The sequence below is a fragment of the Crinia signifera genome, chromosome 6 (assembly GCF_055691185.1).
Source record: "Crinia signifera chromosome 6, ASM5569118v1, whole genome shotgun sequence".
In the NCBI taxonomy this organism is placed as follows: domain Eukaryota; kingdom Metazoa; phylum Chordata; class Amphibia; order Anura; family Myobatrachidae; genus Crinia; species Crinia signifera.
Genome location: NC_139222.1, coordinates 295,191,364 through 295,206,266, shown reverse-complemented (window position 1 = coordinate 295,206,266; position 14,903 = coordinate 295,191,364). Strand labels below are relative to the sequence as shown.

The following is a 14,903-nucleotide window of genomic DNA, read 5'->3' as shown; positions in this document are numbered from 1 at the left end:
CTCCCCTTTGGCTGCATGAATGGTAGCACTGGCCGGCAATGGCATGGCCTGAAAATTAGGCGGAGCTACCTGGATGGATGGTGGAGAACACGGGAGGAAAGAGGTGGAGCTACACGGGGTCAGGGCTGATGGAAGGAGCAGAAGATGAACTTCCTGACAGATTTGAAGGTAAATAAAGGTTGAGGTTTTATTCTGTCAGTAACTGGTCTGCGAGTTATGCAGCGCTACTGCTGTCGGCTACTTATGTGGATGTTACACAGCACTACCTGTCGGCAACTGGTCTGGGTGTTTCGCAGAGCTACTACTGTCGGCAACTGACCTGGGTGTTTTGCAGAGCTACTACTGTCGGCAACTGACATGACTGTTATGCTCCGGTCAGCAGGTTATGTTGGTGTTATGCAGCGCTACTACTCTCTGCAACTGGTGCAGGCTTTCCACAGCGCTACTACTGTCAGCAACTGGTGTGGGCGTTACACAGCACTACTACAGTCAGCAACTTTTGCAGGTGTTACGCTGTGCTACTACTGTTGGCAACTTGAGCGGGTGTTATGTTGCGCTACTAGTCGGCAACTGGTGTAGGCTTTAAGCATTGCTACTACTGTCGGCAACTGGTGCGGGCTTTCCACAGCGCTACTACTGTCGGCAACTGGTGCGGGCTTTACGCATCGCTGCTACTGTCGGCAACTGGTGCGGGCTTTCCACAGCGCTACTACTGTCGGCAACTGGTGCGGGCTTTACGCATCGCTGCTACTGTCGGCAACTGGTGCGGGCTTTCCACAGCGCTACTACTGTCGACAACTGGTGCGGGCTTTAAGCATTGCTACTACTGTCGGCGGCACTCCCGGCATTTTTTTATAATAAGCACACTGTCACAGCAGCATATGAATTATCAACGTTTCAGGTGCATTTATTGGAGCACCTTTTGTCAGGATACAAAAACGAAAGTTTTTGCTTGGAATAGACACAGAAATGGGGCTTGGCCTACTTCCAAATAGACCACGCCCCTTTTTTGGCGCACGCACGTTGTTGGCTCTTTAGCTTGACTACAGGTATTTTTCGGCTCTTTACCTCTGACTGGTTGGCCACCCCTGCCCTATAGGATAAACATGGGACCCGCTAATTCCGACCCCCACCCAGTTCAACAGCTGCCAGTTCCCCCCTTTGGCATCACTGAAGCTCGACGTTGAACCCACATCGCTGGGCCTTCAATCTGATTCCAGGCTTTATCCATATGGGTTAATTGGTTCCAGGGATATTGAGGTTAAACCATTTTTTTCATTTCTTAAATGTAATTTCATGACTGTTTATGTTCTTTGAGGGCAGATTTCTCTGGAACCAAACAGCTTAGTTTCACGGGACCAAAATCATTCGAAGCCAACTCAAACTCAGTTCTTCAATATGATACTGGTCTCATGTAAATGGCTCAGTTGGCACCGAAGATATAGCCGGTTGGTTAAGTGGAGTGGTTAAGGGGAGTGGTTGTCTCTCCCCCTCACACCAGAAAATGCAGGGACTAGGCTGGTGTATAAGGGGTCAGCCTGGGAATGTCCCTGCATGATCCTGGGACCATATTCCCGGGTAAATCCCTGCATTTTCTGTTGTGAAAGGGGTATTATTTCAAACAGCTGTGACCTGTAGTGCTCTGAATACAGCCGGGCAGCCCCCTGCTCTCTGCCCAGCTGTCAATGACTGTCACCCCTGCAGCTTCCGCTGTAATGGGTATTACGGAGTTTGCTAAAATGTGTAATGGGCATTACTGTGTATGGTCTAAAGTGTAATACCACACCCCTTTTTGTGATGCCACGCCTCCTTCCCATGAGGCCACGCCCCCTTTTTGCAGCACGGCTACGCCGCGCAAAGGTCCCCCTTCCATTATGTCTAGATCTGGGACCACCCATTACCATAATTCTAGATTCGCCTATGTTTCCCAGATGAACTCCTCTAATGATGGAATCTCCCAAAAGAAGGGGCAGACTAGATGGGCCAAGTAGTTCTTATCTGCCGTCAAATTCTATGTTTCTATGTAAGTGCAGTCCTTTTTGGAGGTGAAATTTTCCTGGTCCTACAGTTAGTAGAGGTAGAAGTCCTCATATCTTCCTGTTCTTTATTGCCTACGTTGGTCATACATTCCAACCCTGCAAGAGCAGCATATGAGTTTTGCATATGTATGGGGCGCCCCGGTGCCGGGGGGGGGGGGGGGGGGGGGGGGGAGTAGGTACCTGTCCTGCGGCGCTGTGTATTTAAATCTGGCGGCGGAGGCAGCGGGGGTCCCTGCAGTCCATTAGAAATCACGAGCGCTATCCGCCGGGCTATGCGGAAGCGCTTCTAGTGTGAAAACACTGGCAGCACGCTGATTGGCTGAGATCAGCGTGCGCCGTGCTGCCAGAGTTTTCACACTAGAAGCGCTTCCGCATAGCCCGGCTGATAGCGCTCGTGATTTCTAATGGACTGCAGGGACCCCCGCTGCCTCCGCCGCCAGATTTAAATACACAGCGCCGTAGGACAGGTACCCGGGCGGCACAAAATGCCGCCCTCCAGTGGCCGGCGCCCTAAGCAAATGCCTAGATTTGCCTAGTAGTGGCGCCGGCCCTGTGTATGGGCTACTTGCATTACCAGCCAGTAACTGAGAACCTGGGTAACACCAGTTTGCACTGCAGGAAGCAGTGAGTTAGGTGTAGGAGGGGTGTGATCTAGCTCTGAGCTACATTGCAGTGTGAGAATAGAGATTTGTCCATATGGTTCAATTGGTTCCGGAGATATTATGGGTAAACTGATTTTTTTTTATGTCTGAAATATTCAGATTTCTTTGGAACCAAATAATTCAGTGTCACAGGACCAAAATCAGTCGAAACCCACTCAAAAGTTCTTCAATATGATACTGGTCTCATTTAAATGGGTCAGTTGGATCCGAAGATATAGCCGGTTAAACAATATATATGGTTAAAGGGGGGGGGGGTTCTCTCTCTCCCCCTCACAATAGAAAATGCAGGGACTAGGCTGATGTGAAAGGGGTCAACCCGGGAATGTCCCTGCGTGATCCTGGGACTATATTCCCGGGTAAATCCCTGCATTTTCTGGTGTGAAAGGGGTATTATTTAAAATAGCCGGGACCTGCAGTGCTCTGAATACAGCCGGGCAGCCCCCTGCTCTCTGCCCGACTGTCAATGGCTGTCATTTCTGCCTGGCGGCTGCTGTCCCCCAGTTTCCGCGAGCATGTATTCCCCCTTGGCAATGAGCATGGAACCCCTGGCAATGAGCATGTAGGTAAGCAGCAATTATGTGGCATAATTTTTAATAGCCATTATGATGTGTGGCTTAACATGTTAAGGGCATTATGGTGCAAAGTTTTAATGCGTACCTTTGGCGCGCAATGTCCCTGTTTGTGTAGCATATTGTGAATTTTGTCTCAATCCATTTGGCACCATGTGTAAGGGGCAAATATAATGGGGTCTATTATTTTGTTGCATAATGTGTAGAAGTTCTATATTGTGTGCTACATTACACTCAAGGGCACGCCCCCTTTTGAGTGGTCACACCCCTTTTTCCGGAGTGCGTCTTCGGTGCGCGCACACAACTATATCCATCACTTGGTGGGCCTGTGTACTTTATAGCCAGGGCCTATGTGAGATATGCAGAGATAGATGTGGGAGGGGCATGTCCTCGGTCAGAGCTACATTGCAGGGTGAGAATAGAGCTGTGTGGGCTACATGCAGAAGCTGGTGCAGGCTGGCGGACAGGAGCGCTATCTGGTGGGGATGCACGAGCGTCAGCAAGAGGCTTTCCCACCCATCTCCACTTAAGGGATACAGGCAGGGAGTGGAGGAACTGCGGGGAGGTGCAGGGGACTGGTGGTGGAGGGTGCAGTGTGAGAATAAAGCTGCCCAGGATGTGTGGGCTACATGCAGAAGCACACAATGACTGAGCACCTGGGTAACACCATGCTGCACTGCAGGGGGCAGATGTAACATGTGCAGGGAGTTAGGTGTGGGAGGGGTGTGTCCTAGCTCAGAGCTACATTGTGGTGTGAGAATACAGCTGCCCAGGATGTGTGGGCTACATGCAGAAGCTGGTGCAGGCTGGCGGACAGGAGCGCTATCTGGTGGGGATGCACGAGCGTCAGCAAGAGGCTTTCCCACCCATCTCCACTTAAGGGATACAGGCAGGGAGTGGAGGAACTGCGGGGAGGTGCAGGGGACTGGTGGTGGAGGGTGCAGTGTGAGAATAAAGCTGCCCAGGATGTGTGGGCTACATGCAGAAGCACACAATGACTGAGCACCTGGGTAACACCATGCTGCACTGCAGGGGGCAGATGTAACATGTGCAGGGAGTTAGGTGTGGGAGGGGTGTGTCCTAGCTCAGAGCTACATTGCAGTGTGAGAATAAGGCTGCCCAGGATGTGTGGGCTACATGCAGAAGCAGCCAGTAACTGAGCACCTGGGTAACACCATGCTGTACTGCAGGGAGGCAGATGTAACATGTGCAGTTAATTAGGTGTGTGAGGGGTGTGTCCTAGCTCAGCTCTTTTGTAGCGCGAGAATAAATCTGCGAGCATGTGTGGGCTACATGCAGAAGCAGCCAGTAACTGAACACAAGGTAACACCATGCTGCACTGCAGGGGGCAGATGTAACATGTGCAGGGAGTTAGGTGTGGGAGGGGTGTGTCCTAGCTCAGAGCTACATTGCAGTGTGAGAATAAGGCTGCCAGCATGTGTGGGCTACATGTAGAAGCAGCCAGTTACTGAACACCTGGGTAACACCATGCTGCGCTGCAGGGGGGAGATGTAACATGTGCAGAGAGTTAGGTGTGGGAGTGGTGTGTCCTAGCTCAGAGCTACATTGCAGTGTGGGCTACATTCAGAAACAGCCAGTAACTGAGCACCTGGGTAATACCATGCTGCGCTGCAGGGGGGAGATGTAACATGTGCAGAGAGTTAGGTGTGGGAGTGGTGTGTCCTAGCTCAGAGCTACATTGCAGTGTGGGCTACATGCAGAAGCAGCCAGTTACTGAGCACCTGGGTATCACCTTGCTGCACTGCAGGGGGAAGATGTAACATGTGCAGGGAGTTAGGTGTGGGAGGGGTGTGTCCTAGCTCAGAGCTACATTGCAGTGTGAGAATAAGGCTGCCAGCATGTGTGGGCTACATGCAGAAGCAGCCAGTAACTGAGCACCTGGGTATCACCTTGCTGCACTGCAGGGGGAAGATGTAACATGTGCAGAGAGTTAGGTGTGGGAGTGGTGTGTCCTAGCTCAGAGCTACATTGCAGTGTGGGCTACATGCAGAAGCAGCCAGTAACTGAGCACCTGGGTATCACCTTGCTGCACTGCAGGGGGAAGATGTAACATGTGCAGAGAGTTAGGTGTGGGAGTGGCGTGTCCTAGCTCAGAGCTACATTGTGGTGTGAGAATACAGCTGCCAGCATGTGTGGGCTACATGCAGAAGCAGCCAGTAACTGAGCACCTGGGTAACACCATGCTGCACTGCAGGGGGCAGATGTAACAGGTGCAGAGAGTTAGGTGTGGGAGGGGCGTGACTTAGCTGAGAGCTACATTGCAGTATGAGATAAAGCTGGCCAGCATGTGTGGGCTACATGCAGAAGCAGCCAGTAACTGAGCACCTGGGTAACACCATGCTGCACTGCAGGGGGGCAGATGTAACATGTGCAGAGAGTTAGGTGTGGGAGTGGTGTGTTAGCTCAGAGCTACATTGCAGTGTGGGCTACACACAGAAGCAGCCAGTTACTGAGCACCTGGGTATCACCTTGCTGCGCTGCAGGGGGCAGATGTAACATGTGCACAGAGTTAGGTGTGGGAGTGGTGTGTTAGCTCAGAGCTACATTGCAGTGTGAGAATAAAGCTGCCAGCATGTGTGGGCTACATGCAGAAGCAGCCAGTTACTGAGCACCTGGGTAACACCATGCTGCACTGCAGGGGGAAGATGTAACATGTGCACAGAGTTAGGTGTGGGAGGGGTGTGTCCTAGCTCAGAGCTACATTGTGGTGTGAGAATACAGCTGCCAGCATGTGTGGGCTACATGTAGAATCAGCCAGTAACTGAGCACCTGGGTAACACCATGCTGCACTGCAGGGGGAAGATGTAACATGTGCACAGAGTTAGGTGTGGGAGGGGTGTGTCCTAGCTCAGAGCTACATTGTGGTGCGAGAATACAGCTGCCAGCATGTGTGGGCTACATGCAGAAGCAGCCAGTAACTGAGCACCTGGGTAACACCATGCTGCACTGCAGGGGGCAGATGTAACAGGTGCAGAGAGTTAGGTGTGGGAGGGGCGTGTCCTAGCTGAGAGCTACATTGCAGTATGAGATAAAGCTGCCCAGCATGTGTGGGCTACATGCAGAAGCAGCCAGTAACTGGGCACCTGGGTAACATCATGCTGCACTGCAGGGGGAAGATGTAACATGTGCAGAGAGTTAGGTGTGGGAGTGGTGTGTCCTAACTCAGAGCTATATTGCAGTGTGGGCTACATGTAGAATCAGACAGTTACTGAGCACCTGGATATCACCATGCTGCGCTGCAGGGGGCAGATGTAACATGTGCAGAGAGTTAGGTGTGGGAGGGGCGTGTCCTAGCTCAGAGCTACATTGTGGTGCGAGAATACAGCTGCCAGCATGTGTGGGCTACATACAGAAGCAGCCAGTAACTGAGCACCTGGGTAATACCATGCTGCACTGCAGGGGGAAGATGTAACATGTGCAGAGAGTTAGGTGTGGGAGGGGTGTGTCCTAGCTCAGAGCTACAATGCAGTGTGGGCTACATGTAGAAGCAGCCAGTTACTGAACACCTGGGTAATACCATGCTGCGCTGCAGGGGGAAGGTGTAACATGTGCAGAGAGTTAGGTGTGGGAGGGGTGTGTCCTAGCTCAGAGCTACAATGCAGTGTGGGCTACATGTAGAAGCAGCCAGTTACTGAACACCTGGGTAATACCATGCTGCGCTGCAGGGGGAAGGTGTAACATGTGCAGAGAGTTAGGTGTGGGAGGGGTGTGTCCTAGCTCTGAGCCACATTGCAGTGTGGGCTACATGCAGAAGCAGCCAGTTACTGAGCACCTGGGTATCACCTTGCTGCACTGCAGGGGGAAGATGTAACATGTGCAGGGAGTTAGGTGTGGGAGGGGTGTGTCCTAGCTCAGAGCTACATTGCAGTGTGAGAATAAGGCTGCCAGCATGTGTGGGCTACATGCAGAAGCAGCCAGTAACTGAGCACCTGGGTATCACCTTGCTGCACTGCAGGGGGAAGATGTAACATGTGCAGAGAGTTAGGTGTGGGAGTGGTGTGTCCTAGCTCAGAGCTACATTGTGGTGTGAGAATACAGCTGCCAGCATGTGTGGGCTACATGCAGAAGCAGCCAGTAACTGAGCACCTGGGTAACACCATGCTGCACTGCAGGGGGCAGATGTAACAGGTGCAGAGAGTTAGGTGTGGGAGGGGCGTGACTTAGCTGAGAGCTACATTGCAGTATGAGATAAAGCTGGCCAGCATGTGTGGGCTACATGCAGAAGCAGCCAGTAACTGAGCACCTGGGTAACACCATGCTGCACTGCAGGGGGGCAGATGTAACATGTGCAGAGAGTTAGGTGTGGGAGTGGTGTGTTAGCTCAGAGCTACATTGCAGTGTGGGCTACACACAGAAGCAGCCAGTTACTGAGCACCTGGGTATCACCTTGCTGCGCTGCAGGGGGCAGATGTAACATGTGCACAGAGTTAGGTGTGGGAGTGGTGTGTTAGCTCAGAGCTACATTGCAGTGTGAGAATAAAGCTGCCAGCATGTGTGGGCTACATGTAGAATCAGCCAGTAACTGAGCACCTGGGTAACACCATGCTGCACTGCAGGGGGAAGATGTAACATGTGCACAGAGTTAGGTGTGGGAGGGGTGTGTCCTAGCTCAGAGCTACATTGTGGTGTGAGAATACAGCTGCCAGCATGTGTGGGCTACATGTAGAATCAGCCAGTAACTGAGCACCTGGGTAACACCATGCTGCACTGCAGGGGGAAGATGTAACATGTGCACAGAGTTAGGTGTGGGAGGGGTGTGTCCTAGCTCAGAGCTACATTGTGGTGCGAGAATACAGCTGCCAGCATGTGTGGGCTACATGCAGAAGCAGCCAGTAACTGAGCACCTGGGTAACATCATGCTGCACTGCAGGGGGCAGATGTAACAGGTGCAGAGAGTTAGGTGTGGGAGGGGCGTGTCCTAGCTGAGAGCTACATTGCAGTATGAGATAAAGCTGGCCAGCATGTGTGGGCTACATGCAGAAGCAGCCAGTAACTGGGCACCTGGGTAACATCATGCTGCACTGCAGGGGGAAGATGTAACATGTGCAGAGAGTTAGGTGTGGGAGTGGTGTGTCCTAACTCAGAGCTATATTGCAGTGTGGGCTACATGTAGAATCAGACAGTTACTGAGCACCTGGATATCACCATGCTGCGCTGCAGGGGGCAGATGTAACATGTGCAGAGAGTTAGGTGTGGGAGGGGCGTGTCCTAGCTCAGAGCTACATTGTGGTGCGAGAATACAGCTGCCAGCATGTGTGGGCTACATACAGAAGCAGCCAGTAACTGAGCACCTGGGTAATACCATGCTGCACTGCAGGGGGAAGATGTAACATGTGCAGAGAGTTAGGTGTGGGAGGGGTGTGTCCTAGCTCAGAGCTACAATGCAGTGTGGGCTACATGTAGAAGCAGCCAGTTACTGAACACCTGGGTAATACCATGCTGCGCTGCAGGGGGAAGGTGTAACATGTGCAGAGAGTTAGGTGTGGGAGTGGTGTGTCCTAGCTCAGAGCTACAATGCAGTGTGGGCTACATGTAGAAGCAGCCAGTTACTGAACACCTGGGTAATACCATGCTGCGCTGCAGGGGGAAGATGTAACATGTGCAGAGAGTTAGGTGTGGGAGTGGTGTGTCCTAGCTCAGAGCTACAATGCAGTGTGGGCTACATGTAGAAACAGCCAGTTACTGAACACCTGGGTAATACCATGCTGCGCTGCAGGGGGAAGATGTAACATGTGCAGAGAGTTAGGTGTGGGAGGGGTGTGTCCTAGCTCTGAGCCACATTGCAGTGTGGGTTACACGCAGAAGCAGCCAGTTACTGAGCACCTGGGTATCACCTTGCTGCACTGCAGGGGGCAGATGTAACATGTGCAGAGAGTTAGGTGTGGGAGGGGTGTGTCCTTGCTCTGAGCCACATTGCAGTGTGAGAATACAGCTGCCAGCATGTGTGGGCTACATGTAGAATCAGCCAGTAACTGAGCACCTGGGTATCACCTTGCTGCGCTGCAGGGGGCAGATGTAACAGGTGCAGAGAGTTAGGTGTGGGAGTGGTGTGTCCTAGATCAGAGCTACATTGTGGTGTGAGAATACAGCTGCCAGCATGTGTGGGCTACATGTTACTGCAGCCAGTAACTGAGCCACCTGGGTAACACCATGCTGCACTGCAGGGGGAAGATGTAACATGTGCAGAGAGTTAGGTGTGGGAGGGGTGTGTCCTAGCTCTGAGCCACATTGCAGTGTGGGCTACACGCAGAAGCAGCCAGTATGACTAGTGCAATATGACATGTGCCAGATCCAATGATCCGGTCTCCCAGTAATTGGAGTGTACAGCACAGTATATCAGAGTGGGGACTTCCTGCCCATTACTCAGACACAAGCACTAATGTATGAGAACTGACCTTGGTGGGGAAGAGAAGGTCGCCGGTCCCAGGAGATCTGTCCTGCAGTTATTAGGATAATGTGCGCTGAAGAGGATGATATATACAATACAGTAATAGGATGACATAAGGCATGGGGCGATGGCTGCCCCGGCATATGGTCTGGGGGTAGATGGTATCATCGATGTGCAGAATCATTGTCTGGCATCTCACTGCAGCATTGCTCTGCAATGGCAGAAACCAGGTCACTGTAAATGCAGAAAGCCTGGAGCTCAGAACCCCCCCTGGTTCTGGCCTCAGCTGGTGATGGGGGGACGCAGCCTGACAGCAGCAGACGGGACCCTCCCTGCTGCAGCCAATGTAATATAATCTGATTTATGGAGGGTAGAACCCAGCTGCAGCGTTACTCAGGGGCGTATAAGGTGCTTTTGTTATAATGCAGAGATGTGAGCTGCCATGTGGTGCGGTCAGTGTACAGGAGAGTGGGGCTGCTGCTGTATGAGAGCCTGGAATGCAGAGATGTGAGCTGCCATGTGGTGCGGTCAGTGTACAGGAGAGTGGGGCTGCTGCTGTATGAGAGCCTGGAATGCAGAGATGTGAGCTGCCATGTGGTGCGGTCAGTGTACAGGAGAGTGGGGCTGCTGCTGTATGAGAGCCTGGAATGCAGAGATGTGAGCTGCCATGTGGTGCGGTCAGTGTACAGGAGAGTGGGGCTGCTGCTGTATGAGAGCCTGGAATGCAGAGATGTGAGCTGCCATGTGGTGCGGTCAGTGTACAGGAGAGTGGGGCTGCTGCTGTATGAGAGCCTGGAATGCAGAGATGTGAGCTGCCATGTGGTGCGGTCAGTGTACAGGAGAGTGGGGCTGCTGCTGTATGAGAACCTGGAATGCAGAGATGTGAGCTGCCATGTGGTGCGGTCAGTGTACAGGAGAGTGGGGCTGCTGCTGTATGAGAGCCTGGAATGCAGAGATGTAAGCTGCCATGTGGTGCGGTCAGTGTACAGGAGAGTGGGGCTGCTGCTGTATGAGAGCCTGGAATGCAGAGATGTGAGCTGCCATGTGGTGCGGTCAGTGTACAGGAGAGTGGGGCTGCTGCTGTATGAGAGCCTGGAATGCAGAGATGTGAGCTGCCATGTGGTGCGGTCAGTGTACAGGAGAGTGGGGCTGCTGCTGTATGAGAGCCTGGAATGCAGAGATGTGAGCTGCCATGTGGTGCGGTCAGTGTACAGGAGAGTGGGGCTGCTGCTGTATGAGAGCCTGGAATGCAGAGATGTGAGCTGCCATGTGGTGCGGTCAGTGTACAGGAGAGTGGGGCTGCTGCTGTATGAGAGCCTGGAATGCAGAGATGTGAGCTGCCATGTGGTGCAGTCAGTGTACAGGAGAGTGGGGCTGCTGCTGTATGAGAGCCTGGAATGCAGAGATGTGAGCTGCCATGTGGTGCGGTCAGTGTACAGGAGAGTGGGGCTGCTGCTGTATGAGAGCCTGGAATGCAGAGATGTGAGCTGCCATGTGGTGCGGTCAGTGTACAGGAGAGTGGGGCTGCTGCTGTATGAGAGCCTGGAATGCAGAGATGTGAGCTGCCATGTGGTGCAGTCAGTGTACAGGAGAGTGGGGCTGCTGCTGTATGAGAGCCTGGAATGCAGAGATGTGAGCTGCCATGTGGTGCGGTCAGTGTACAGGAGAGTGGGGCTGCTGCTGTATGAGAGCCTGGAATGCAGAGATGTGAGCTGCCATGTGGTGCGGTCAGTGTACAGGAGAGTGGGGCTGCTGCTGTATGAGAGCCTGGAATGCAGAGATGTGAGCTGCCATGTGGTGCGGTCAGTGTACAGGAGAGTGGGGCTGCTGCTGTATGAGAGCCTGGAATGCAGAGATGTGAGCTGCCATGTGGTGCGGTCAGTGTACAGGAGAGTGGGGCTGCTGCTGTATGAGAGCCTGGAATGCAGAGATGTGAGCTGCCATGTGGTGCGGTCAGTGTACAGGAGAGTGGGGCTGCTGCTGTATGAGAGCCTGGAATGCAGAGATGTGAGCTGCCATGTGGTGCGGTCAGTGTACAGGAGAGTGGGGCTGCTGCTGTATGAGAGCCTGGAATGCAGAGATGTGAGCTGCCATGTGGTGCGGTCAGTGTACAGGAGAGTGGGGCTGCTGCTGTATGAGAGCCTGGAATGCAGAGATGTGAGCTGCCATGTGGTGCAGTCAGTGTACAGGAGAGTGGGGCTGCTGCTGTATGAGAGCCTGGAATGCAGAGATGTGAGCTGCCATGTGGTGCGGTCAGTGTACAGGAGAGTGGGGCTGCTGCTGTATGAGAGCCTGGAATGCAGAGATGTGAGCTGCCATGTGGTGCGGTCAGTGTACAGGAGAGTGGGGCTGCTGCTGTATGAGAGCCTGGAATGCAGAGATGTGAGCTGCCATGTGGTGCGGTCAGTGTACAGGAGAGTGGGGCTGCTGCTGTATGAGAGCTTGGAATGCAGAGATGTGAGCTGCCATGTGGTGCGGTCAGTGTACAGGAGAGTGAGGCTGCTGCTGTATGAGAGCCTGGAATGCAGAGATGTGAGCTGCCATGTGGTGCGGTCAGTGTACAGGAGAGTGGGGCTGCTGCTGTATGAGAGCCTGGAATGAGATTTTATCGGGACAGTCCCGATTGTCAGGGCCTGTCCCACTGTCCCACCCGCGGGCGGCAGTGTCCCGCGGTGTGGGGGGGGCTGTTGGGAGTCCCCCCTGTCAGCTGCTAAGCAGCGGGGAATAAACGCTGTGCGCATGCGCACAGCGTCTATTCCCGTAGCCAGGGGGCTGGGGGCATGGCTAGAGGCTCACAGAGCCTCTGGGTCATGCCCCCATAGCGGCAAAATGGGGGCGTGGCCTCGCAGGGGGGAGCCGCAAGTATAGACCACGCCCCCAAATTAGGCCACGCCTCCGGCGCGCAGCAGCTGCATCCTGCCTACTGAACTACAAAAGTTGGGAGGTATGCTCTCAAGCTGGGGAAATATGCAAAGCATTTCCTGGGGCGCAGAGCAGCACATCTGTGCCTCTATATATATATATATATATATATGTCCTTGTATTGTTTGGCACTCCGGACGAATGAAGTAGCACCGCGGTGCCTTCCCAAGCAATTGATAAATACACACAGGTACCCCTTACCAACACTCAGGCTGGAGGGGAATAAGGCGGCACTCCACGGATTTTGGTGAAATCAAAATAGTTTATATCGGCATAAACTGAATGGAAACCATCAACGTTTCAAGGCTCTGTGGCCTTTTCATCAGGGTGTGCTCCAAAAATGCTGTGCAAAAAGACCTTCACAGCACTTCAGCACTATTGGAGCACATCCTGACGAAAAGGCCACAGAGCCTTGAAACGTTGATGGTTTCCATTCAGTTTATGCCGATATAAACTATTTTGATTTCACCAAAATCCGTGGAGTGCCGCCTTATTCCCCTCCAGCCTGAGTGTTGGTAAGGGAAGGGGTACCCATGTGTGTGTGTGTATGTATATATATATATATATATATATATATATATATATATATGTATGTATGTATGTATGTATGTATGTGTATATATATATATATATATATATATATATATATGTATACTGTATATATACACATATACTGTATATACCCCACACACACCCGTGGCACTGTCCTCAGTGCAGAGCAGCACATCTGTGCCTATATATTCATACATGTACTGTATATACCACCACACGGCCCTGGCACCGTTCTCAGTGCAGAGCAGCACATCTGTGCCTCTATATCCATACATGTACTGTATATACCTCCACATGGCCCTGGCACTGTGGTCTGGTTCCTACCTGCAGCCTGGACGTCCCTGCATTATGTGCCCACCCTGTGCCATGTGTCTGTGGTCTAGTTCCTACCTGCAGCCTGGATGTCCTTGGTACTATGTGCCCACCCTGTGCCATGTGTCTGTGGTCTGGTTCCTACCTGCAGCCTGGACGTCCCTGGTACTATGTGCCCACCCTGTGCCATGTGTCTGTGGTCTGGTTCCTACCTGCAGCCTGGACGTCCCTGGTACTATGTGCCCACCCTGTGCCATGTGTCTGTGGTCTGGTTCCTACCTGCAGCCTGGACGTCCCTGGTACTATGTGCCCACCCTGTGCCATGTGTCTGTGGTCTGGTTCCTACCTGCAGCCTGGACGTCCCTGGTACTATGTGCCCACCCTGTGCCATGTGTCTGTGGTCTGGTTCCTACCTGCAGCGTGGACGTCCCTGGTACTATGTACCCACCCTGTGCCATGTGTCTGTGGTCTGGTTCCTACCTGCAGCCTGGATGTCCCTGGTACTATGTGCCCAGCCTGTGCCATGTGTCTGTGGTCTAGTTCCTACCTGCAGCCTGGATATCCCTGGTACTATGTGCCCACCCTGTGCCATGTGTCTGTGGTCTGGTTCCTCCCTGCAGCCTGGACGTCCCTGGTACTATGTGCCCACCCTGTGCCATGTATCTGTGGTCTGGTTCCTACCTGTGGCCTGGACGTCCCTGGTACTATGTGCCCACCCTGTGCCCTGTGTCTGTGGTCTGGTTCCTACCTGCATCCTGGACGTCCCTGGTACTATGTGCCCACCCTGTGCCATGTGTCTGTGGTCTGGTTCCTACCTGCAGCCTGGACGTCCCTGGTACTATGTGCCCACCCTGTGCCATGTGTCTGTGGTCTGGTTCCTACCTGCGGCCTGGACGTCCCTGGTACTATGTGCCCACCCTGTGCCATGTGTCTGTGGTCTGGTTCCTACCTGCAGCCTGGACGTCCCTGCATTATGTGCCCACCCTGTGCCATGTGTCTGTGGTCTGGTTCCTCCCTGCAGCCTGGACGTCCCTGGTACTATGTGCCCACCCTGTGCCATGTGTCTGTGGTCCGGTTCCTACCTGCAGCCTGGACGTCCCTGTATTATGTGCCCACCCTGTGCCATGTGTCTGTGGTCTGGTTCCTCCCTGCAGCCTGGACGTCCCTGGTACTATGTGCCCACCCTGTGCCATGTGTCTGTGGTCTGGTTCCTACCTGCAGCCTGGACGTCCCTGGTACTATGTGCCCACCCTGTGCCATGTGTCTGTGGTCTGGTTCCTACCTGCAGCCTGGACGTCCCTGGTACTATGTGCCCACCCTGTGCCATGTGTCTGTGGTCTGGTTCCTACCTGCGGCCTGGACGTCCCTGGTACTATGTGCCCACCCTGTGCCATGTGTCTGTGGTCTGGTTCCTACCTGCGGCCTGGACGTCCCTGGT

General features: G+C 53.3%; 1 protein-coding gene across 3 annotated transcripts in view; it reads right to left on the bottom strand.

The window, feature by feature from the left end:
- The window catches only part of HSPA12A (heat shock protein family A (Hsp70) member 12A), a 310,784-nt gene that overhangs the window by 271,774 nt on the left and 24,107 nt on the right, over positions 1–14,903 (bottom strand). The window contains exon 1 of one of the 3 annotated variants that reach the window (XM_083149952.1): positions 9,687–9,922. The exons of the other annotated variants lie outside the window; for them this stretch is intronic. Coding sequence (XP_083006078.1) covers positions 9,687–9,822 — 136 coding nt within the window. The 5' untranslated portion in view covers positions 9,823–9,922. Of the gene's footprint in view, positions 1–9,686; positions 9,923–14,903 lie in introns of those variants that run through there. 3 annotated transcript variants of the gene reach the window in all.